The sequence below is a fragment of the Marmota flaviventris genome, chromosome 2, assembly GCF_047511675.1.
Source record: "Marmota flaviventris isolate mMarFla1 chromosome 2, mMarFla1.hap1, whole genome shotgun sequence".
Lineage (NCBI taxonomy): Eukaryota > Metazoa > Chordata > Mammalia > Rodentia > Sciuridae > Marmota > Marmota flaviventris.
This window is the reverse complement of record NC_092499.1, coordinates 151861007-151887546: the sequence shown is the minus strand read 5'-3', so window position 1 is coordinate 151887546 and position 26540 is coordinate 151861007. Positions and strand designations below refer to the sequence as shown.

Genomic DNA, 26540 nt, shown 5'->3' with positions numbered 1-26540 from the left:
GAGAGTCTGTATAGCAAATATTGCCCCCTACAATTGCCAAGAGTGAAAACACTCTCGTTCCCACTAGGCACAGAGTAGGCACAATCTTGTCTTCTGTTCTTGTCCTACCACCACTGGCCTAGCAAAGATGACCTGTTCTAATGGATGTGACGGTCTTTGAGGCTTGTGGGACTGAGGCTGAACTGGGCACTCTCCCACCCACAGAGGTTCCTCAGGATTGACACCTCCTTGGTCAGTGGATGAGATAAGGTCTGGCACTATGTAGATGGGGACCTTCAGGATGACTAAAGGGCAGGGATGAGAGCTTGGGATGACATCAGGCAGGTCCTGCTCTCTGAATTTATCACCTCATTTATAGCCCAGGGCTAAGAAGACCTCAGGCTTAAAAAAAAAGGCTTAAATTAATACAGATGCACACAGTAGGACAGGATAGTCATGGGTGTTAATCACACATCCCACTGGGCCCCAGGCCCAGTGCTTTCTGAGGACAGGCCAAGGAGGTTTCCCTGAGCACTTCCATAGGAACTGGCCCCACCTGCATCGCTGGCCTCACCTGGCTGGCAGGAGTCTGGCCCACCACGGCCTCGTACGGCGGAGGGAGCTCAGCAGGGTACAGCATGCCAGGGCTGTTGATGGCAACATCATACAAAGTGCTGAATGGAGAGGAAGCAAAGTCCAGGTGGAGGCCCCTGAAAAGGCAGAACTGTCTGTCACATTACATTGTCATTCTCTAAGGAAACAGCCCCAACTGCAGATGATTTTCTCAAAGCAATCAGAACACCAATTGTCAAGGTTTCTCCTCAACCAACACTTGTCATGCTTAAAAAATAAAAGCCTGAATCACTGGGCCATTTTACCTTTTGTTTCTCTTTTGGAAAGACATCCACCTTTTCAAGGAACTCTATGGCCCTGTCTATTAAAATAATCAGACCACTGATGAAATCTTTAATTAAATTTTATATGTTCTAAGAATAACTAAACGTTTTGCACATCACAAGAACCTTATAGAGCTACTTCTCTCTGCCTGTGCTTTCTTTTTGGTGACATTGCAAAGATACCAATAGACACTTCTCCTTCTCCCCTTCACTGTCTATTTTCTCTTCAAACACACTTTCCAAGGCGTGGTCTTTGTTCTGCTCAGTGTCTCCCCTGAAGGCAAGCAGGCATTTCAACTTTCTCCTCCCCAGCATGGTTTCCTATCCCAGTGGTTTGGCACTCATCTGGGGCATCGGCAGGTAGACCCACCTCTGGGCCTCAACTGAGGGTGTGCAGGTGTACTCGGGAGGGTAGTAAGGTGGAGGTGGAAGCGGGGGGATGAACTCATCGAAATCCAGCGTCTGATGGAGAACTGTGCCATGGGGAGTCACACAGGCAGGATTGGCAGAATGCGACCTTTGTGGAAAGAACTGGAAAACAGAATCAGAGTTATTTGGGACATCTTGTGTGGCTCGTGTCTAATTAAGCTAATTATACATAAGCTTTAATGATCAGTGTGGAATGTCTGTAATTTAATTTGTCAAGCCATAGCTGCTAAACACACACTTTAAAAGGATTGCTTCGCTCTCATATCTCCCCTTGGAAGCCTCATTACGCCGGTTTCCCATGTTGTTATGTGGAGTGCTCCGCTACACTTTTTCTGGAGAAAAAAATACCATCTGGGAAGTCATTAATATCATCCTTACCACCAATGCTGGCTTCTGTGATTTTACTGTTCAAAGTCTGTAATGAAATAGATGCTGGTTATCCACAATGTAATCGTGCTTCCCAAAGCATGTTCATGAGACAATGCTAAATCCTCAAGAAGCACCTCCACCAAATTCCTACAGTGAAATACATGTGGAAAGAGCTCTGTACGTATGTTCTTCTCAGAACCCTGCAACATGCATCAGTATGTTAAAGGTCCTGATCAGGCTTGTGTTGAAAAATTCACTTTACCGTTTAATCCTTTAACCCAACATTTCTCAAATATTTCATTACAGTCCCCATTAGACACAGAACATCTATTATATTTTGCAATTCCAAGGACTCTGCATACCCTGTGAAGAGACCCCTTTATGAGCTCCAGAACATTGTTAAGGCAACCCTGAACAGAGAGATGCTGCGTAAACAAATGGAGCAAAACTCACAATGAATGCTGCATGTCTGGTTTCCATTTCTGAAGTAGAACAAATAATTGCTTCTCTTTCCACCCTAGGTCACCAGAGGCCACCTGTGGCATGGAGATGCCTGAGATATTGCTCCATTGATTTCAGTGGAGAGTACAGGTGCGAAAGACCCTGGCCTGTCAAGACTCTGTGCTCTGGGAAGACCCACTGCATGGCATGTAAAGTAAGGGGAGGGACAGGGTGTAGAGGTAAGAACCCAGAGTCACCTGTAGATGGTCAAGCACAGCAACTCCTTTAGAAAACAATGAAGTCACCAAGCAGTCTAGGAACCTGGGATCTATACAGTGTTCATGAAGGAGATGACATCTGAATAGGCTTGAAAGACAGGTAGGATTTCAAGGGTTGGGGTTAGAAGATACTCAGGAGCAAGAACAGTCACAAGCCAGTGAAGGATGTTTTAGAATAACAAGTAGATAAGGCTCTAGAAGTCAATTCTTAATTCTGGGAACACAAGGGAGCCAGAGGGTGTTGGAGCTGGGGAACAGCTTGATTGAAGCTGTCAGGTAGGAAGTGCCTTCTGACACCAGAGGTAGGGTGATAGAGGTCAGGACATTAGAACATTTTAGCACGGTATAGTAAGGTCATAATCCTGAATATGGTCAAATGCTGCAAAATTAGCATGCTCTAGATGGCTGGAGAAAGAATGGGTGGCTATGACAAAACACATAACACATGAGATTAAAAATGGTTCCTGTGGGTCTTTCTAACCACAGAGCACATTCCTTGCCTTTCCAGCTTGATCTGACCCACAGCTATGTTTGTTAAATTGTCTGAAATAGAGGTAAATCACTAGCTCTGAGCAGCTGAACGTGCATCTGTCATTCTCTGCCATGGAAAACTGTTAATCCTTATGCTTAGAGCACAAAGGCTAAGTGACTTGGATGAGGGCAAATGTCCATGAGGTCTAACAAGGAAATACTTTGAATTAGTCTCTGTCAGGAATTAGGAAAATCAATAACATACTCAAGAAAAACTAATGAAATGCAAAAGTCCAAACACTTGTCTATTAAAGCCATAAGTCCACCAGGCATGTGAACAAGCATTTTTAGGAAAGGTGGGAGCTCCAGACGATTCCATTAGGAAGTTTAAATGACTGGATGCTGCCAGACACCAGAGGCCTTATGAATATTAAAGGACAGACTCTGGGCTGGGGGTGTAGCTCAGTGGTAGAGCTCTTGCCTAGCATATGCCAGGGCCTGGGTTCAATCCCCAGTACCACCAAATGAAACAAACAAACAAAAACAGACTCTGCATCAGATTCAAGCTCCAGACCCCCTTTCAAGGGGTGTGCTGCTGGCCCCATCTTCATGGAAGCAGCTCAGACTGGGCTTGTTTCAAAGGACACTTTTACCTTGGCTCTTCAGCCTTCCCAGCAAGAAGGCTGCAAGTCACACTTGCCCTCTTCCCTCTCTCCCCCAGCATCAGCATCTGTTTAATGAGGTTAGGATATGCCTTGCTGCCCAAGGTCACCAGCTCTGTCCTCTGTTTTGAGATGACGGGGCTGCCAGACTACATTTCCCAGGCTCCCTTGCCAGCTGGCTCCGCATTATGTTCTGCCAGTAGGGGGCGCTGGAGGGAGCCAAGAGGGAGCAGCAGGAAAGAAGCCACTGTGGTCCTTCCCCTCCCTCCTTCCATTCGGTCCTCCTCCCTCTGGGGTGTGAAAGCTTTCCTAGGTAACTTGCTCCTTGTATTAACCAAGGGCATTTTCTTTTCCTGTTTTATCCACCAGTGGATTTTAGCTTGGGACATCTGCTGTATGGACAGACAGACACCTCCTCACTGTGGTGCCTCTGCAAAACCCCTGCTCATCTCGCTATACAGAAGCAGCTGACTTCTCTCTCTGCTTTGCTTTTCTGCCTCTGGAATTCAGTTTCCATCCTGCTAGCAGAGCTATTTTTAAACCAATGAGGTCAATGCCATTGAAAACTCTTTTGTGAATGAGACCTCTGCTCACTGAATCCCATCAAGTTTCCAGCTTCCTAACCAACCAATGCCAAAAAAACTCCTCATTCTGAACAAAACTGCTTCATCTCTACCCTAAACACCAAACACATTTTGTTCCCAGTTCCTGGATCCCCAGCTCCCTCTCACCTGGCAACCTGCCTGCCATCTTTCAGGATCAGGCAGAAATGACTGTGACCCTGGAAAGCCCATCGGTCAGCCCACATCCCCCACAACTTCCAGTGTACTATGCTCTGAGACCTCACATGGGTACTTTTATTGCCAGGTGTAAAGTATGACTGCATCTGGAGGTGGTGGGCAGAAAGGGCACCAAGTCATCTCTTCCAAGTGGTTCTGCTTGCCCTGGGTCATCTGGCCCATGTGGTAACAAAGATCCTCCTGATAAGCTCCCACATAAAGATCCTCCTGATAAGCTCCCACATAAAAGGAGCATGCATCTGAGAGTCTGTCATCCTGTCTTCTCTGGGGAAAGGGATCCCAGCTGTCCTTCTAGACACTCCTGGAAGTGAAGGGTGACCAGAACTGGGCTACCTGGCTTGGGCAGCTTGCTAAGATCCGCAGCACAGAGCCCCTCAAATTGATTCCATCTACACAGCCCAGCAGCTGGGATTTGAGGGAAAGCACAAAAAGACTGGATAGCAGAGGACTGGTCTTCAGATCCTGACAGTCTACTGAGGACCCACACAACAGACAGCATATTATTGACCATGTGAATTTTTTTGGCCTGGCCCCACTGGGACCTGAAAGGGCCATACCAAGAAACATAATTTCTCAGTCACAGACCCATATGGTAGTGTCATGTGGCTTAAACAAAGGTTCTTATCATAAGTACTAGCTCTTCTGCCCCCATGCCTCCATCTCCTTCCATGGGGGTATCATGGAAGACACAGTAGACCAGTAGGGCCTGAAGACATGGGTCTGGGATTTCCAGGAACACCTTGGCATTCTGAGCACCCTCTTCTCCAGGCCCCAGGACAGGTCTGCGCACCTGCCTTTACTCCCTAGCCTGGCTTCTGACCTGCAGCTACCCTCTCTGCTTCACCAGGAAGCAGAGCAACCTCCTCCAGCCTTCTCACTGCACTCTCTGGAGGGAATATAAAACCTTTGAGATTTTCCAGAAAGACTAAGAGATACAAGAGTAAAGCTCTCTTCCTCTACCCTTCCTTAGACTTAGTAGAAATAGCAGAATTACTACTATAGTAAGAATTTTCTTAATTGATTCCTTATTATCAGCTCACCAGATAAGCTGGTGCTCTTCCTCTGTGCTTAGACTCTGGGATGGCACCTGCTTACCCTATGGCTCCTAATCCCCCAGGTGAGTTCCATGCCAGTCAGGGCCCTAGACATGTTTTTCTTCACAGGGAAAGACCAGTTTCAGATAATACAGTAACTGCATAATGACATTTGGATGCAGGCAGAAAGAGCTGCTTGTTCTAAGAAAACCAACCTGAATGCTTTGGAAAGACTTGAAAAATCAAAGTAGCTAAGCAGAAACTGCTGCCAAATTAGGTCTTGGAGAGGCAGTTCTAAGAGAGTGAGGAGAATCATAAAAATCACAAAAAAATCTAAGGGTGTTCTGCATTCACATTGCTTCCCATGGCTTATCCCACTTTAAAAGAACTGAACCTGGAAATCACAAATTATGCAATTTTCATGAAGCTTATGCGAGAAAGATAACTTGACACACTAAATGGACCTAAGACCAAAGGAAAGATCAATTCTCCAAATCGCAAGACTGGCAGACATGCTTGAAGCATATTTAAATTCAAGGTAAGTCATGTGCATCATTTGCTGAATGTCTGCTTTAACTATTTGCTTAGGTTAATCAGCTGCCCCTTGGTGCTGGTCTGATAGAACAGTGGCATCTGCTACTGAGCCCAGGCTAAAAGGATGGCCACTTTAGATCCAAACAGATGCATTCTGCAAGGGGGTGAACAAAGAATATTCTGGTGAGTATCAGTGGGGTTATGTCCCCAAGTGGCCTGCATCCATACCAGCTCTGTGCCCACATTACCACATTACCACAACTGTGGAAGTCACATTCCCTATGTGCAGTTTCTAAAGGAGTTCTACTTTATAAGGCACAAACTTAGAGGTGAGAGAATATGTAACAATAATAGAAGATGAAGTGAACAAGCCAGTGACTGATGGAGATGCATGTAATAGCGGATGATCATCCTGAGGCTAAAGTGGCTGGCGATGAAGGAAGTGGGGAGGAAAGTAATGTGATGGGAAAAATGAGATTATATTTTAAAATAAAACTAAAGAAATGATAGTATAGACACTTAGGAGGTAAAAAGCCTTTTCTACTAAATTGCATCAATAAACTGAATTGTATAATCAGATGATCTATTGCCACTACTTCCACACATTACAGTACCTGAGCTTCATCAATTTTGACAGTAGATGTCCCACTACATTTCATGTACATATACATTTATCATGTTAGTTTCAACAACTATTAATTATCCCAAAATGCTGATCTATACAAATAAGAAAGGAGTTATGGGTTCTTTGGATGACTATTTCTCAGAGTTCTACATTCTTAACAGCACTAAACTCGTAGCAAAATACGATATGTCTGCTGACTAATCAAACGGAAGAATGAACCAATGAATGAGAGGGCAAATAAGTGAATAAAAAATGAGTGAATATATCAAGTCATTGACACAAACCTGGGACTCTCCTGAGAAACTGTTATAGGCTAGAATTGTGTTTTGTTTCATATGCTATTAGCATATGGACCACAGTAAAATTCACATCCAGGGTCTCTACTGCCAACATTCAGGAGCAGTGAGAAGGCTGGGATGTGGCAGTAAGAGTCCAGGGCCACAGGTGTTGCAAGGATGCCAGGCCTGCATAATTGCCCCTTGGGCTCAAACAGGAAGAAATGCTCCTTCTGTGGTAGCCAGAGATCCAGAGCAGGCCCCACAGCTCAGCAGGAGACTGGCTTTCTTTCCCTCAGCCCAGCCTGCCCCCCACGCTGTTCAACCAAGAAGGGCAGTTGGGGCTGGGGCCATGGGTTAGGAGGATCCCACAGGTTCTTTCTGAGAAAAGAAATTAGCGTTAGCTTATCAGGAAAGGATGGCAAGAGGCCTTCTGCACACCAGCTCACAATGTCCTCCCCCATGAGGAGAATGCTCGCCTCATCGATTAGTGCTTTTCACTGTGAAGGTCTCAGGTAAAAACAACATCAGAATGATGGGTTAGGAAAACAGAGTTGCACTGAGCTCCCCAAATGAAAATTGGGTCAGAATGAAGGTGTCAAAATAGAGGAAGATAAAGAACACAGAAATAATGGTAAGCTGTGCATGCTAGATAGAGCTAAAGAGGGGAAATAAATGGAAATGTGATGGGGTGCTGCGATTTCAAGATTAAAGATAATTGAAACAGAAAGGCCATACCATGGGAGAAAGCCTGAAGAATGGAACTAAACATTTTCAATTACCTCAGGAAAACCCAGAAGTTGGCCATAGTGTAAGAAAGGAAGGAAGTGAATACATTCCAAAGGAAGGAGAGGGTAAGAAAAAAGTCAGGCTTGTGAAAGCATTAAAAAAAAAAAAAAAAAAAAAAACCCTCAAGGATGCCAAACAAACACCTTCCTTTTGGGTATGAATAGTTCATTGGTAAATGAATAATAGCTACCAAAAAAGGTATTGCAGGACCCCCCCCCCCCAATATACACACACTACAAACATAGTACAATTTATTTTAACTTACAGCCAATGCACACATGTACAAATTTTATTTTAACATATTTAACATAACAAATTTTATTTGTCCATATAATACCAATCATATATGGAGAAATTTCTATAAAGATGCAAACTCTAAAACATCCTCAAAAAGAAGCAGAAAATGTGAACAAGTAAAGAGACTGAGTTCATAATAATAATAAAAACTACTCACAAGGTTTCCCTGGTGAACTCTACTAAACACTTGGGGAAGAATTAATAACATTTCTTCAGAAATGTCCTGCCCCACCCATGCAAAAAATGTAAGAGGAGGGGACACTCCCAAACCCATTATATGAGGTCAATATTACTCTGATATCAAAGCCTAGGAACACACACAAATAATTTCATATTATGGCCAAGTGGGATTTTTTTCATGAATACAAAATAGGTTTAACATCAGAAAATCAATCTATGTAATAAACCTTATCAATAGAATAAAGGAGAAAACAAAAGTGATCATCTCAATAGATGCAGAAAAGCATTTGACAAAATCCAAAATCTTTTATAATAAAGGATAACATTTGACAAATTAGGAATAGAAGAGAACCTCCAAAACCCTCCTGATAAAGGGCATCTCTGAAATACTGGAAGCTCCCACCCCTAAGATAGTTACAGACAAGGATGTCCACTCCCCAGCTAATGAAGGAGGCTCCAGCTATGACATTTAGGCAAGAAAATTGAATAAAAGGCATTCAGAGTGAAATGGAAAAAGTAAATCTACTTTTACTTGTAGATGCCATAATCTTGCATATAGAAAAAAAATCTCCCCAAAAGTTAAAGGTAATGAACAAGTTCAGGATGGTTTTAAGGACAAAATGGAAAGAATTATTTTAATTTCTATACACTAGCAACAAGTTATATAAAAAGAAAACAACTCCATTTATGATAGCATCAAATGATAAAGATACTCAGACATAAATTTAATAAAAGAAGTGTAATTTTTTTACACTGGAAACTACAAAATATAACTTAAAGAAACTAAAAAAGATTTAAATAAATGAAATTACATCCCATGTTTATTGATTAGAATACAATATCAATCAGATGACAATACTGCTTAAATTGATCCACAGATATAATGCAATATTAATCAAAGTCCCAAATAGGGTTTCTTTTCTTTCCTTTTATTTTTTCCTTTTTTTTTTCAGAAATTGACAAACTGATCCTAAAATCCATATGAAACCTAAAGGGCACAGAATCTCCATAACCATATTGAAAAATAAGAACAAAGTTAGGAGATAACACACATCTCAACTTTATAACTTCCTATAAGCTGGGCATGGTGGCATACACCTGCAATTCCAGTTACTCAAGAAACTTGTAAGATTGAGGCTAGCCTGAGCAACTTAGTGAGACAATGTCTCCAAATAAAATAAAAAGGGTGGGAGATATAGCTCCATGGTAGAGCACTTGCCTGGCATATGCTTGTCCCTGGGGTCCATCCTTAATACTGAAAAAGATTAAAAAAAGGAAAAAAAGAAAAGAAAAGAAAGAGAAAACTTTCTACAATAACCACGACCAAATTAATCAATGAAATAGAACTGAGTCCAAATGTAAAAACATATACCTCTATGGTCTGGTCAACGGATTTTCACCAATGTTACCAAGATAATTCAATAGGGAAACATTAGTAATTTCAACAAGCATCGCAGGAAACAGAACAAAGCTGGATCTCTACCTTACAATATATACAACAATCAAATCAAAATGGTCTCAAGACCTAAATGTAAGAATTAAAACTAGGCAACTCTTAGAAGGAAACAGACATAAATCCTCCCCATGTTGCATTAGGCAATAGTTTCTTTGATAGGACAACAATAGCACAAGCAACTAAAGAAAAAATAGGCAGACTGTACTTTATCCAAATTAACATCAAGCAAAAACCCAAAAGGATAGGAGAAAAATGGTTGCAAATTATGTATCTGATGAGAGTCTCATATTAAGAATATATAAAGAATTCTTACAGGTCAGTAATAAAAAAGACAAAAATTCCATTTTTTTTTCTGGTGGGGGGATACTATGGATTGAACTCAGGGGTACTTGGCCACTGAGCCATACCCTAGGCATATTTTGTATTTTATTTAGAGATAGGGTCTCTCTGAGTTGCCTAGCACCTCACTTTTGCTAAGGCTGGCTTTGAACTTGTGATCCTCCTACCTTAGCCTCCCAAGCCGCTGAGATTACAGGCATGCACGACTGCACCAGGCCCAATTTTTAAAATGGGTAAAGGATCTGAAAAAATATTTCTCCAAGAAGGATATACAAAAAGCCATTAAGCACATGAAAATATGTTCAACATCATTGATCCTGAGAAAAATGAAAATCAAAAACCATAATGATATACCACTTCACAACCACTAGAATGGTTATAACTAAAAGATAGGTAAGTATTGGCAATTAGGTAGAAAATGGTGCAGTTGTTTTAGAAAATAGCTTGGTAGTTCTTCAAAACAGAGTCTTCATTATGACCTAGCAATTCTACTCCTAGACATACACCCAAGAGAGGAAAAAAAACATTATGTCCACATAAAAGTGTATGCAAGGATCTTCATAAGCATTATGCATAAAAGCCAAGAAGTGGAAACAACACTCAAGCACCAACTGATGAATGGATAAACAAAATATAATGTACCGATACAATGGAAGGGGCAGAAAGGAGGAAGGGAGGGACAAAAAGTGAGAAATAAGATTATTTTTATTCATTTATATAAGCTCTTGAGAAATAAAGGAATAAACAGAAGGAATCACTGCGAAGTTTTGGCATTGATTCCTTCCACGGGGCTGGAGATTATTAACTTTTCTTTATATTTTGTTATATTATTGGACTTGTTTCAGTGATCATATGTTACATTTTTAATTAAATGACTAACTGATCAATTGAAATTAAGTAAGAAAGATTCTGAAGCATCCTCCTGCACAACTCAGTTCCTGGTTCCATCCTTCTGGGCATAACAAGACTCCTCCAGGCTTCCCTACTTCTCTGAGGGTTCAGACTGGGGAGTCGGCCTGGTCCAGCCTCCTACCCACATGCCAAAAGCAACCTCCATGAGGCCCCCCAGGCTTTTTCAAAAAGCATCAATTTCCCCCATTTCCCACAGACTCATCTTCTCAGTGGCTCTGTGAAGACAGAAGAGCAGAAATAATCTCATTTAAAGCAAAGGAAAAAAACACCAACAGGTGCTGGTCCACAGGTGCACATCATGCTCCGCCACGTCTCAGCCTCTGCTGCGACTCTGGAGCTCAGCAGCATAGCCAGGTCTTGACAGAGCAGAGCCTTAGTAGTCCCACAGCACATGGTCACACAGGAGGAGGACCTCACCAGTAGGAAGCTTAATTATTTCTACTTCCAAGCCGGGGTTTGAAGCAAACTAATTCACAGCATAATTAATGACGAAACAGCCAGTTTCTGATGGGAGCTTGCTACATTTTTGCAGTGGTTTCAAGTATTTTGAACTTGGTTCTCAGTGTAGCAGTGTTGGAATGTGGTGTGGAACCTTTAAAGCAGTGGGGTCCAGGGAAAAGTGCTTAGCTTCAGGGGACAAGGTCTCTGGAAGGGATTAAAGCCAGTCTCTTGAAGACAGCTAGTTCTTGAGCAAGTTGACATAAAAGAACAAGCTTGGTTTCTGAGTCCCTCTCTGGCTTCCTGTCTCATCATGTGATCACAGTCTCTCCCATATGCTACTGCCACTATGATGCTATCCATCATGATGCCATCTGCCATGATGCAATGCAGCCTCATAAGAGCAGGCACCATGCTGTTTGGACTTTCAGCCACCAAAACTGCAAGGTGCAGAAACCTCTTTTCTTTATGAAGTACCACCCTCAGGTATTTTATTATAACAACCAAAAACCTACTCAAACAGTTGTCATGCTACAATAATTTGTTTACATAGTGTTTTATAGTTGATAAAGTGTAACAAAGTATAAAGTATATCAAAGTATATACTTTATATCCACAAGTATATCCACAAATATTTGCAGTCATTGTTGTGATGTCCCAATGACAAATTAATGTTCCTTCCAAGTTTAAAAATCAACAGGATTGGGAGTGTAGCTCATTGGTACAGCACTTGCCTGGTAAGAGTGAGACCATGGGTCTAGCACTTAAAAAAATCAGCATAGATTATAATTGTTGAGTGATCACCAGGTATTCCATTAGGTTCATTTCACAGGTGAGAAAACTAAGTTACAGGTAAGTACAGTGATATGGTCAGAGTCATATTTTTCAGAGAAGAGGTGTGCTTGGACCTGGATGTGCCTGACTTTAAACTCATGACTCAAGGCCTCCTTCTTTTCCACACATTGCAACTATATAATGACCCTGCACATTGCTGTTATATAAGTGTACATGTTTTCATAGCTAGAAGATGCATCTCTTTTATTTAGTTGATTTAAAGTGTATTTAAAACTAATTTAAAGCATTATTTTCATTTTATTGCTTAAAACTAGGGGAATGCAAACTCCCAGCATTTATAGCTCTTAGTTCTGTTAGTTTGGTCAAATTGGTGTGATATTTCCAGATCGATAGTAAAATCTGCTGAGGTGAGTACACCCCCTGGTACTTAACCTTTCCTTTACACAACACACTGGAGAAAATTGCCAGCACAAGGCCTCCATGAACAAGGCCAAAAGTTCATTCTGCTGAATAACTGCTTAATTAGACACCTTTCAGAACACTGCAACCTCTCCGAAAGGTCAGCCTGCTGTGACAGCTGTGTGGATATATACGGGGAGGGGAGGCTGCGCATGGCATATGATCAGGACCAGCAGATTTTTAATGTCTTGGAAATGATGCTCTCTGCCCAATATCTTGATTGACTGATTATGCCCCAGGGTGGATGAGCAAAACAACAGCATGAGCCTACCCCAGGAACATCTTGCCTGTTCTTTGATGAGATGCATGAAACATTGGCTGGAAGGCAGGGTTATTCTCCAGGGGCAAGTTGGGGGACAGGAAGACGGTGCTGTGGCTTGAATATGGGTCTCCACCAAAATTCAAGTTAAGGTTGAATTTCCCAACATGGCAATGTTGGGTGGGAGGTGGGGCCTGGTGTGGGGGAACTCTCATTAATGAATTAATGCCACCGGGAGTGGGGGAAGGAGTGAGTTCTCACTCTCATGGGATTAGATGCCACCAGAGTGGGTTGCTGTAAAGCAAGGTTTCTTCTTGTGTTTTGTCTTCATTCTGTGCCCACTTCCCTTCTGCCTTTTGCCTGGAAGCCCTCATGGGAAGCCAACCAGAGAGAGTTGCTCCATCTTGGGCTCTCCAGTCTCCAGAACTATAAGCTAAAGAAACCTCTTTTCTTTATAAATTACCCATTATTGCTGGGTGTGGTGGCACATGCCCATTAATCGCAGTGACTTGGGAGGCCAAGGCAGGAATATTGCAAGCTTGAGGTCAGCCTGTGCAACTTCCTGAGACATTGTCTCAAAAATTTAAAAAAAAAAAAACATCAATAAATAAAAAGGGCTGGAGGTGTAGCTCAATGGTAAAGTACTCCTGAGTTCAATCCTTGGTACTAGGAAAAAAGTTACGGAATCTTGGGTCTTCTGTTATAGTAACAGAAAATAAACTAAGAGAAAGAGACAAGGAGGGAAAGAGTGAGATAGGCAGTGGGATTCCTACCCTTAGCATCAAAGAAAAAGGTCTTCTTATCAATTTCTCTTACTTGTACTGAATTTAGTTGTAACACACTGGACAGTGAGCTTTGTTTTATCCACATTGAAACAACCAGGAACCTTCATTATTTATGAAATATGTGTTTATAAGTGTGTATTAATTAAGTGTATGACCCCTGCTTCTGGCCTCATCGGTTCCTTGGGAACAGCAGTTATTCTTCTATGAGACCCTGGCCCAGGTGCCAAATGATGGGCCATTGACCTGCCACTGGATTATGAGCTCAGGGTTAATTAGCAATTTTAAAAAGCAAAGAATAGCAGTTTTTCAATTGAGAACTAATCTCTTGACAACTCTGAACTTCCTTTTTTAAAAGAGAATTGTGAAGTGTGAGGAAGGTGCTTTGCTCTGGAGGTTTGGACCCTGGGGATGTCTAGAGCTGCCAGGCTTTCACTAAAATTATCCAGGAGCACATGTCAAGGGCCATCTAGGACAGGGCAATGGTAGGACTCTACCAATATTGAACTCCAACAACATCTAAATAAAGACATTGGTGGCACCAAACATAGGGATGATCTGTCTTCCAGGGAGCTTCCATATGAGGCAATCTCCTAGGGTCAGGAGGCTCCCCTTCCAGTCAGAAGCATCTGCTTCTGTATTGGTCTCAAACTGGCTGTGGGAAAAGAGATCAGGCCCACCACTTTGGGTGGGTTTGGCCAGAAAGAGGGCCACTCACCATCTGCAGGACGTCAGAGGAGACCATCTGCATGCAGCACATAGCCGTGGCCAAAGCACACACGATGGTGGAGACGACATTGAGGGCGCACACACTGAAGAGGAGATCCTGTGAAAAAAGATGCAGGAGAAGGTCAACTCATCTTGGCCACCCAGGCAGTAGAATCCTTAGCCCTTCTGTCTGGGTCCAGAACAAGGGTAGAAATTGAGCGCCATTTGCTTCATGGTGTGTGTGTGTGTGTGTGTGTGTGTTTTCATAGTCAAAATTGGCCTTAAATATAATACTTTTGTTTATTCTTTTACAATGCTGATCAAATTATTCTTAATACTAGTAATTTCTTTCACAATTTTGATAATTATTAGATCGTAAAATATCTAAGAAGTTCTTGGAATGGTCAATAAGTAAGGAAGTGGGTGATTTTTTTTTTTTATCAATCACAACATGCAACTCCAAGTTTCAATGAGTGTTTAATAAAATGTCAAGTTTTAAAATAATCTTGAGATTATTGTAGATTCACATGCAATTGTAAGAAATACTATACAGAGAGGTCCTGTGTACCCTGTGGTAGCACCTTGAAAACTGTAGCACAATATCACAGCCAGGAATCTAACAATGATTAAGTCAGAGTAGAAATACTCACCCCTCCCCCTGCTGCCTGCTCAATCCCTTGTTTCTAACATCTGTCAGCCACTAGTCTGTTTTATGTTTTTATAATTTTGTAATTTTAAGAATTTTCATAAATGAAATCATATGGCTGTAAACTTTTGGAATTGTCTTTGTTTCACTCAGCATAATTTCCTAGGAATGATATTAAATACTTTCTTCTTATTTGTTTTTTCTTGCCTTATAGCACTAGCTAGGACTTTTGAGTATTAAGAATGAGTAAGATGAGGGCACACATCTTCCTCCTGTTCTCCATCTTGGAGGGCACAATTCATGGAGTGTGATGTTGGGAAAGAAATGATGCACCCTCTTTTGACAAATGATTGATAATAAAGATATCCTTGCAGGGTCTAGCACAGAATCTGAGCATAATCAGTGCTCAGTTAACATCTGTTGAATGAAACTCTCCTGAAAACTTGGAAATGACCATTGAGACACCACTGGAGAGATAAACTAGGGTGCAGGGAAGAAACATGAAGATAGTCTGAGAGGGACTTGAAAGTCCAAACCAGCAGGGCATAGACATTTATTGGTCATTGGCAGTGGTGGAGGGGGACTGGGATGAGGAAGAAGAAATAATAGGAGATGATTCTGGTAGGTGGGAACATGAGATGCCAGCACCTAGGCCAGGGGATCATAGATGGGAAGCATTCCTAAAACCAGAGTAACCAATGTGGTTTGAGACATGAAGAGGCTGAGTTGTCATGCAGCCTGTCCCTCAGATAGATATCTTAGTAAATAGAAGTTGACAATGGTGGTTAGAGCTGAAGATGTGGATTAGAGGTCATGTCTATGACCTTGACCTTGTACATGTTCCTGATGCATTTGATGCCCCCTGTGTTTATTCATTCAACCCCTCCAGATTCATTATACTTCAGGGGATTTGAGTCCCCTACCAACATCCTATAGAAGAGGGCATTTTTCTATGAAATTACCATTATTACCATAAAAATACACCAGAGAGAACAGTGAATGATTATATAGAACTCTTTTTAAATATGTATTTTATATCTCTCAGGGAGTAATTAAAAATTATGACTAAAATAGTGACACTTGTCAACTTAATGTAGCTAAGAATATAAACAATACCTATATTTTTGTCCTCAATCTAGAAATCTCAACTGTATTGACCGCACATACCACAGTCTTGAAATGAATGCTCTTCTCAAAATAACATTAATTTTGCATATACTCCCATTTGCAACCAAATAAAACTACTCATAAAAAAGAAACATGTATTATAACCTTTTGTGTGAGTATGCATCCTGAGGCAAATACTACTTTATGTCTCTTAAAGTGATTTATTTGAAATACATTTCAAAATACTTCTTTTGCCTTTTCCTCTTCCTCCAGATGTTTAAATTCTTTTCTTCTTCTCTAAATAACTTCATACCATCAAAATTATGTTTGCGTGTTTCTTTAGAATTCTTTTCTGGCTTCAACAATGCCTCTACCTCTTTGACAGCTTAATCAGAGAGTCCTCCACAAGCCCTGAAATCCATGTTCTATAAAACCCCTTGGCAAAGTCATCAAAATGGCAAGTGTGAAAATATTGTTCCTCTTTCACTGATACTGAGTTTTGCTGCTGAACATACTGCATATTTGTTTTTGAAGTTATTAACACTAATTATAATTAAGGAAATCATGTAGAAAACAAAAATTAGAGGAAAAAAGTTTTAGATACATAAGGAAACCTACAAATGATGACTTCTTTTAAATTCTCTCCAGTCCAAGTAGATTCTGGACATTAATAACACAATTACCAGAGAAAGATGAAGGCATGAGAATTGACAAATGCCTACATATTTAAAAATATTAAAAATTCATAACTTTGAATCTTTTGTTTCCTCAAAATATTGCTATATGGAAGACAAACTGTTACATTCATTTCCATTATCACATTCACTGGCTTTCTTTTTCCTACATTTTTTCTTTCTTTGAATAATTAAAAAGGTCCCATCAAAGCCCTTTAACAGTCAGAGTTCAATGATCGAAGGCAGAATCATAAGAAGGGATCTATAGCATAAAAAAGAAGTGAGAACCCAAAACCCTACATTAATTTTGTGTGGGCTGGGGGTTTGGTTTATCTGAATTATTCTATTTAATGCCTGCACCATTTTTTGTTTATTGCCTTGTGATGTTAGACAGCACCATTACCCTGGGCCTGGCTTCAAGTTCCTGTCAAGAATGGAAAACCTTGACTATGCTCTACCCAGTTTGTTTCCCCAGGTTGTGTTTACAAGAAACAACCTTGAGGAAGAAGGGAACCACTCTCCTAGGCAAAGCATAGATTTTAGGCAGTAGATACCCCAAGCTCATTGTTCTTCCCCTACAATGTAACTCACTGGGCAGGTATCCATGATGCATCCTTTATATCACCAGCCTGAGACAGGAGGGATGTGGGGAACTGACACAAGCCAACATAGTGCTCTGGTTACTGCTTTTGCTGTGAGTAATGAAGTCCTTTGTTTCTGAACCAGGAGTCTCATGTCTTCTGCCAGAGAATTAACAGTAAAAAGGAACAGGCTAGTTTGTTAGCTTAAAAAAAGGTAAGTCTCAGACCCTGCAGTAGGAATAGAGCAGAGTCCATATTTTCTACTATTCTGTGTAGTAGAATAGATCATCCCAAACAGGTGATTGCTAAATATTTGTTTGAAAGTTTATAGAATATTTCATTATTCTCTTCTGAATTTTAAGTTTGGACTAGAAGGAAACAACATACTCACTTTACAAACTTCCACACACTCAGAAAAATTTGTCTTCACCTTTAAATAAATTAACACAATAACAAGACTCAGTAAAAACAAATAAAATAAAAACAAAAACCTCTTGGTAGCATGATCAGTGTGTGCATGCAGGTGTGTGTGTGTGTGTGTGTGTGTGTGTGTGTGTAAAACTTGTGAATTTCATTTACCATAAAACTTCTCAAGTGATGGGATATACCTTGCAACAGACCCTCAGCCATTTAATTTGTTCCTATAGAAAGTAGTTATTGGCTACAGAGATCTTTGTGGCTGTTTTAAATACTGATCCTATAAACAAAGCTAAAATAAGGTTGTTATATAAAGAAGGTAAATGATCCATGTGAAAGCTAAACATTTAACCTGTTTAAGATTCCTAAAAATGTAAGTGAATTTTGGTCTCGATTTGACCAGTCCAGTGCCATCAATAAAGGAAATAGTGCAAGAGGACAGGACTGCTCCCCACACCAAATATGTGCTTTGTTCAACAACACTTTTAACTTTGACCAGGACCCATGAGGAAACTTGCATACTCTCCACAGTGGTGCAGTTATCTGTTAACTGAAAATCTGTCCTTTGTCCTCTGAAGCCACAGATTTTAGTCTTTACTTGATGGCTGTAAATTATCTAAACTATAATCTGTATAAATCACTGTAATTCATAGACTATTTTCCTTATAGCTCTATCAACCTTTAAGATGAAGAAAACCATTTGCCCCTTTTCTGATATTCAAGGAAGGGTAATCAGGCCAAAAGTGTGTGTGTGTGTGTGTGTGTGTGTGTGTGTGTGTGAGAGAGAGAGAGAGAGTGTATACAAAATCCTTTATAAATTCAAAATTTCTAAAACCATTGAGATCCTAATTCGCCTCTAGCTTTAAAACACAATTTAAAAATTTTTGACTTTACCCTAAATTTACAAGATTGTGAAAGAAAAAAATAAACAAGCATTGTTAAGAAATTTTTGGAAAAGAAAGGTTTCACACACATCAAAATGTACTGTAAATCTAAAATAGAATATATGGCATCCATTAAGGAACAGAAGAATTCAGACAGAGATCCTCATACTACAGGATAAGAGTGGTAAATTATGTAGCTTGTTTTGAGATAATCAGCTCTTTAAAAAAAAGATATATCTAGATGTGAAAAGAACAAGAGAGGAAAATTATTCCTTGTGAATGTAGATGCAAAAACCCTAAACAAAATACTGACACACTAAAATCTAGTAGCATATTACAAATATAATGTGACCCATTTGAGTTTTCTCCAGTATTACAAAGATTTTTTTTTTTTTTTTGTACCAGGGATTGCTTAACCACGGAGCCACATCCACAGCCCTGTTTTATATTTTACTTACAGACAGGGTCTTGCTGAGTTGCTTAGGGCCTCACTAAGTTGCTGAAGCTGACTTTGAACTCATGATCCTCCTGCCTCAACCTCTCGAGCCCCTGGGATTACAGGCATTTGCCACCACGCCTGACACAGAGATGTTTTAACATAAGCTAAACTGATAACGGAATTCAGCACATTAAAAGAGAAAAACCATCTGATCACCCATTAGACATAATATAGGAGTTGATATTTCAACACGAGTGTAAAAAGCCTCTAATACAGACGAGAGTTCCCTTAACTGAAGAAACCCTATAGCAAGCATGAAGAAGGACCTGGGGATGGCTGCCACCATCACTTCTATTTAACACTGTACAGCAGGCCCAACCACTGCACAAGATAATCAGAAGAAGTAAATCGTACCCAAAGTAGAAAGGAAGAAAAACTGTCCAAGTTGGCACGATTATTTACATAGAAAATCCAATGACATTGTAAAATATTTGGAATTGGGTAAGATGGTTGAGCTGTACTGTTGTGTATGTTATAAACATGCAAAATTAATTCCATTCCATAGACTAGCAAAAGCCAGGATGTATAATTTTTTAAAAATATATGACTTATATCAGTAATGGAAATATTAGATATTCGATAAAAAATATAGAAAATTATTTTATTGTGAATAACAGTTTATTGTGAACAAATAGCAAAAATTCAAGATTAAAAAAATCAATTCTTTTAAAATTAATTTATGAACCTAATGGAATTCCAAGAAAGACCACAACAAAGCCTTGTTTGTGTGTGTGTGTGTGTGTGTGTGTGTGTATGTGTGTGGGGGGGGGTGACAGGACTAATTCCAGATAGCAAAGCATAAGGTTAAGAATTGTCCAAGGCAGACCTCCACTTCCAAGTAGTGCTATTGTTTGAATGTGGTTTGACCCCCCCAAAGGTACATTTGTCGGAAGGTTGGTCCACAATGAGGCAATATAACAGGTGGTAGAACTTTTAAGAGGTGTGGCTTATTGGGACATCATCTTCAGAAGGGATTAATGCTGGTCTTAGAATGGAGTTAGTTTCTGAAAGAGTGGGTCGTTACAGAAAGAAGAAGACTGGTCCCTCCCTGCACTCTGACTTCCTGTCTCACCATGCTATCTCTCCCTGTTGCATGTTCTCCTGTCATTACAATTCTATCCATTGTGGAGCCCTCCCCAGGCACGGCTGCATGATCTTGTACTTTTAGTATCCAAAACTGTGAGTTAAATAAACCTCTCTTCTTTATAAAGTATCAGTCCTGGGTATTTTGTTATTGCAACAGAAAATGGACTAATACAGGTAGGATAGCAAACTTTATAAGATGGGTCCCTTCTATTGCAAGAGAGTCAGATTCTGATATATGAATGTTTTTAATGTATTGATAACCTTGCAGACAGTAGGGAACATCTCTAAAATATTCATCTTTACTCTTCTTCTAAATTAAAAGACCAACTTGTGAGCCAAAGAAGCTGGAGACTGAGCAGCGAGCCAGTGTAGGAACAGGGTTGACCTGAGTGTAAATATCAATTGAAGCATTGGGATTTGGTTCCCTGAGCTAGCCAGCTGGACAGACTCCAGAACTAAGTTCATCCATCCCCTTGGAAGTAACTAAAGTGGTCCCCAATATTAGTATTTTCTGGCTGCCCACAGAGTATGGGAATCCCCAATTTGGGGATAAAATTGTCAGTTTAGACCCACAGAATTCTTATATATTAACATCTAGAAAATATGAGTTCTCAATCAGAAATCTTCCCATAAATCTAAAACAAACAAACAACAAAAAAAAGTTGACTACCTAGAACCAGAGAATAAAACGATAGTTTGCAAGGACAGTGTTGGGTGAGAGAAAATTGGGAGATGTAGGTCAAAGGATACAAAGTTATAGAAATATGTAACACATAGGTATGTACAAATCTAGAATTCTAACACACAGCATGAAGACGATAGAAGATAATGTTGGGTTTTTCTCTAACAGAGTAGTTTTTAGGTGCTCTTGTCACAAGAAGGGATATTATATTATATAAAAGAGCATTATATAACCACTCCATTACCTAAAAGTCTACCAAAACCATTTTGTAAAAGTAGATACAATGTGAAGAAAATTTTGGTCTGTAAAATTTTTTTAAAATTACCCCATATATGAGGGCAGGAGCTACGTATCAGCAAGAGGCATCAAGGACTATAGAAATTGGAATTGTTGAATACGGAGGACTGAATAGCATGTATGGAATGTTAAGAAAATTTTAAAAATAGAACTACAAAGATGAGCACTGTATAGAAGTAATCCAGAATAAACAGGCATTTCTAAAAATGACATTGAACATTTCAACACACTCTCTTTATTTTGAAAGTTTAAGGCAGAGGTGAAATTCCAAAGACCTAGCAGCTGGTCCAGTAGGCTCACCAGTGAGTGAGACAGAGCCTGGTGCTGGCACTGGAGGCTCTGGTGATAGAGGCGATGCTCTACTGCTGGGTGCTGGGCTCCTGGGCAGAGTCAGGACTGAATACTGGCGAAGTATAAACATTACATATTAGAACTTGTGGGAGGCAGCAGTAATTTTACTTGAAGGTAAATTTACAGATTTAAATTCTTAGCAGCTAGCAGGACTCATCATAAAATTATAATAATCAAGGCAGTGTGGATAGAAACCAACTGTGAGTAGAAAATACTTGGGGAAAAATTGCATCTGCAGTAAACATGTACAGACATCTCCCCATCATTGTTCACTAAACAATACAGCAGAACAGGTATTTACATAGCATTCACATTGTATTGGGTAGTATAAGTCATCCAGAGATGATTTAAAGTACTTATATGCAAATATTACACCATTTATTTAAAGGAATTGAGCATCTTCAGGTGTATCCCGTAGTCACCGAGAGATGATTATACTGGCAAAGAGAGAAAAAAACGTCATTTAATACAAAAGGATGCAAATAAATATTGGAACTTGATGTGTGACAGACAAAGCTGAGTTTTGTGGAAAGAATGGACTATTCAATGAACAATGCTAACATAAATAGTTATTTGCATAACATACACAAAAATCAATGTCAGATGGATTAAGAATATAAATGTGAAAATACACTCTACTGTCATTTATACATAAAGAGAACAAATTAAAAAAAGAATACAAATGTGAAAGGAAAGATTAAGGAAAATAAATATATGAGAGTATCTTTATGTCCTTAAAATAGAAAGGATTTCTTAAAAGATAAATCACATACAAATCAATTTTTAAATGGCAAATAACCAACAGAAAAAAAGGAAATAGATATGAGCAACAATTCTTAGAAGGAGAAACATGCATAGCAAATAAATATCTTTTAAAAGGACCAATTTCAGTAACAGCTGATAAATGTACAGTGAGACCACAAGATACCTTTTGTATTCCTGCTCAACTGGCAAAAATCTATAATACTAACAGCAAGTGTTGAAGATGTGAATCGATGAAAACTTGAAGACATTTCTAAAGGGTGTAAAGATTAATACAACTACTGTAGAAGATAATTTGATATAATTTTCTAAAGTTGAATATTTGCAGCAATTTTCTCAGGAAGGGCTTGCTATGTGTGCCTTGAGATGGACATATAGGTGCTCATTCCAACCAGCATTGTTGCCAATAGCAAACTGAATCGTGCCCAAGTAGCCTTCCACCAGGGAGGGTTGAATACACAAAGGTGTATGCACAGACAGACTATTCCAGAGCAGTGAAAATGGATAAACTACCATCACACAACACAGGTGAATTTAAGGAAAGTAAGTTGTAAAAGCCTATCCAGAATTAATTGCCATTTTTATAAAACTCAGGAAAAGCAAAACACCATTGTATTTAGGCAAATGCACTTAAGTAATTAAACGTTTTAAAAATAGAAAAACAATTCAAGATGGTAGTTCCTTCTGCTGGGAACCCACACGGGTAGTCACAGGGGTATAAGTGGTATCTAGTGAGTCCAGGGGTTCATTTTATTACCATGGTCTTCAACTTACATGCACTCTATTGCTATGTCCATTATTGATCCAAGATAATGAAATAAATGCATAGAAAAGATAATTTGAAATAACCATGTAAAGGGATCTGCCCTGTCAGGTATCAAGACCTGTTATAAAAGCAATGTAAGTAAAGGCAGTGGGATTGATAAAAAGTAGAAAAATAGACTAAGATGGAAGAAGAAGAATGTGCAAAGAAAAAACAAAAACAAAAACAACCCATGGAAACTTGACATAGGACAAATTAGTAGGAAAAGGAAAGATTCATAATAAATGATGCTAGTGTAATTGTTTATTTGTACAGACTCATCAATAATTGCACATCACTCACAAATGGGAATTTAAAAATCCTAAATCTGTAATATACAACTCTAAAACTTTTAGATGAAACATGTAAGAGATCATCTTTGTAACTTTGGAGGATGGTAGTAGAATGGATCCTCATTATTTATAAATTTTGTACTTACAAATTTGAATGTTTGCTAAAATTTATTTGTGACTTCAAAATCAATATCTGCAGTGCTCTTGCAGCCATTTGCAGACATGTGCAAAGTGGGGGTCGGGCAGCTAGGCTACAAGCTGTGAATATGTACAATATGTCGAAAAGATGAGTATTCAGAAGGAATACAAAACATTTGAAAGTGAAAAAGGATATGCCAACCCAATATGAAAGGAGCAAAAGTTAAGAACAAGTCATTCATGAATGAGGCTGATCCATCCTTAACATAGGAAAGTTGTCTCACTTCTCTATGGTCAGGGAAATACATACAACACCCTTAATGAAATACTGTGTTCCTCCTCTTAGGTGGCAAAAATAGAAGGTCTGTCAAAGGGATGGAGAAATGGGGATCCTGATAAAGTGCTATTGACTGTATAGATTTGCACAAGCACTTTAGACAACAATTTGGCCAAACCCAGTAAAGTGGAAGATGTGTAAATCCCATTAATTTCTCTAAGAGGGATGCACCCTACAGATGTGCTCACACAGGTGCCCTGGAGACCTGGATGTGGACATTTAGAGCAACATTGTTTGCAATAAGAACATTTGTGAGAGTCCAAATCTCCATTCAGAGGAGAAAGGGTAAATAAGAGCTGGGATATTCATATAGTGGAAGGTTGTAGATAGCAGTGTAAAATAAACTAGAGCCCTCCACACCCTCATGAATGATTCTCCCAAACAAAATAGCATCGGAAAGGAGTGAGCTAAGGACAAACACAAAGGTGAGAAATGCCATTCACATGAAATCCCAAAACATGCCCAAACTAAAGAAATATTGTTAGGGGCTGTGTAGGAAAACAAGCTGACTGTTCTTCCTCTGCTCTCACACTGCCACAATCAACATGGAATTCTGTGACTCCAAAGTGTGGGGATTTCTTTTTACCAGCAAGTAAGCAGTTTTGCAGTGGACAACCATGTTCTCCAGCCCAATTCTTTTCTGACTTGAATAGTGTCAGAGCCTACGGGTTGCGAGCTCAGTTCCCAAGACTCCCCCTTCCACTCAGATGCCAATCTCAACTTCCAGGTTGTTTTATCTGAGCTTCTGACCCATTGGCAACAAGGAACAGTTCTCCAAAACCTTCTCGTTGGGTTTAATTTGCTCGAGCAGCTCACAGACCACAGGGAAACACTTAGATTTCCTGGTTTATTATCAAAGATCTTACAAAGAAGATAGATAAACATACACGCAGGGCAAGGCATGAATCCTCCGTGTCCATTCTGGGTATGAGCCCTTCAGAGACCTCCATGTGGTGGGCCAACTGCAAGCTTTCCAGGCCCTGGTCTGGGTTTTTAGAGGCTTTCTTGTGGAAGCATAATCGATTAAGTCATTGGCTATTGATGGTCAATTCAACCTTCAGCCTCTCTATTCTTCTAGAAGGTTGGGGATGGGAAAGCAAGTATCAACCCCATAATCCCATCTTGGTCCTTCTTGGGAAGAGCCTCCATCCAAGGGACTGCAGTCACCAGTCAACTCATTAACATATACAAAAACCCTTATCACTTCAGCAATTTCAAGAATTTTATTAGTTGTATGCCAGAGAAAAGGGATGAAGACGAAAAAGAGATTTCACAATCTTATAGGGATGCATATATTTATATGCATGTGTGTATGTGTGTGTACATACATACATTTTTCTACATACATAAATATATTCTTATTTATAATTACAATATTTATATATGCAGGAAAAACTGTGAACAGCAGTAGGGGAGGATACTGGAAACAGGTATGTTACTAAACTGATGAATGTTTTTTATCCCTAACACATATGATTGACACATTGGAGTTTATTATTATTATTTTCCACACCATAGTGTGCATCTTAAATATTGCCTGGTAAATAAAAAATGTTATTAGCAATCCAACAAGGGGAGTTTTCTTCAGCATTACAAAGAAAGAGGTCCCCCCGTACATTGATCCATCTCTGTCAGTCTGCCCTGGCAGAAAACAGCTGGCATGCTCCAACAGTTGACTGAGAGGAGCATAATGAATCCATCAGTGCAGCAGGGTTAAGGAAACTGACTGGGAATGGCAAGACTAGAACTAGGCAGAGTGGGGACTGTTAGACCAGAGCTGAAGATAAGATAGCGAGAGGAGCCAGATATAGTACAGCCAAGAGAGGGGCCCCTCAGCAGGGTTGTGGCAGTGGGCAAAACTCTTAGCCTGAGAGAAGGGGCTGCCCACTCTTCTTATCTTGTCTCCTGCTAGTACCACGTGGGACACACCCAGCCAGGTGCCAGAGGGAAGGGGGTCCGGGTGCTGCTGTATGTAGGGATCAGCCCTGAGGAGCAAAGCAAGGCCCAGGGGACAGTAATGGGGTATGGAGGAAGCAACAGATCAGCTGTCTACTAGATCAGCTGTCTTTCTATCTCTATGTATGATTGAAAACAGTAAAGTTACTAACATAGTCCTTCTCCCTTATGCAGTTTCTCTTTCTGTGGTTTGAATTACCTGTGTACCAAAAATATTAAATAGAAAATTCCAGAAAAAAAACTATTCAAAAATTACAAAACAACTTTATTAAACTATAGTTATAATTGTTCTACTTTATTATTAGTTATTGATAATCTTTTACTGTGCCTAATTTATAAAATAAACTTTATCATAGATAGGCATATACAGGGAAAAAACCATATATGTAGGCTTTGGTACTCTCTGTGGTTTTAGGCTTCTATGGGGGGTCATGGAACATATCCCCCATGAGTAAGTGGGGACTACTGTATGGTATTAGCGTAGCTCTGGATTTGTGTTAAAACTTTTACATATGTAAGTTTAGTCAGTTTTTTCATTGCTGCAAACAACAGACCTGAAAAGAGCAATATTAGCTGAGGAAAAGCTTATGTATGTGTGTGTGTGTGACTGAGTGTATTTGGCACTCACAGTTTCTGGGTCTCAGTCCATAGGCAGCCAGCTCCATTGCCTGGGCCCAAGATGAGGCAGAACATCATAGTGGAAAGGCATGGCAGAGGAAAGCAGCTCAGGACATGATAATAAGGAGCAGAGAGAGACTAAGCTTGCTTCTCCAGGGACAAAATATAAATCCCAAAGTCATGCCTCCCAGCCACCACCCACT

General features: G+C 39.9%; 1 protein-coding gene across 2 annotated transcripts in view; it reads right to left on the bottom strand.

The window, feature by feature from the left end:
- Entrep2 (endosomal transmembrane epsin interactor 2) overlaps positions 1 to 26540 on the bottom strand; it is a 420439-nt gene that overhangs the window by 18041 nt on the left and 375858 nt on the right. For both annotated transcript variants that reach the window (XM_071607359.1, XM_071607360.1), the window contains 3 exons: positions 14218 to 14325; positions 1246 to 1406; positions 554 to 689 (listed from right to left, as the gene is read on the bottom strand). In XM_071607359.1, coding sequence (XP_071463460.1) covers positions 554 to 689; positions 1246 to 1406; positions 14218 to 14325 — 405 coding nt within the window. The remainder of the gene's footprint in view (positions 1 to 553; positions 690 to 1245; positions 1407 to 14217; positions 14326 to 26540) is intronic.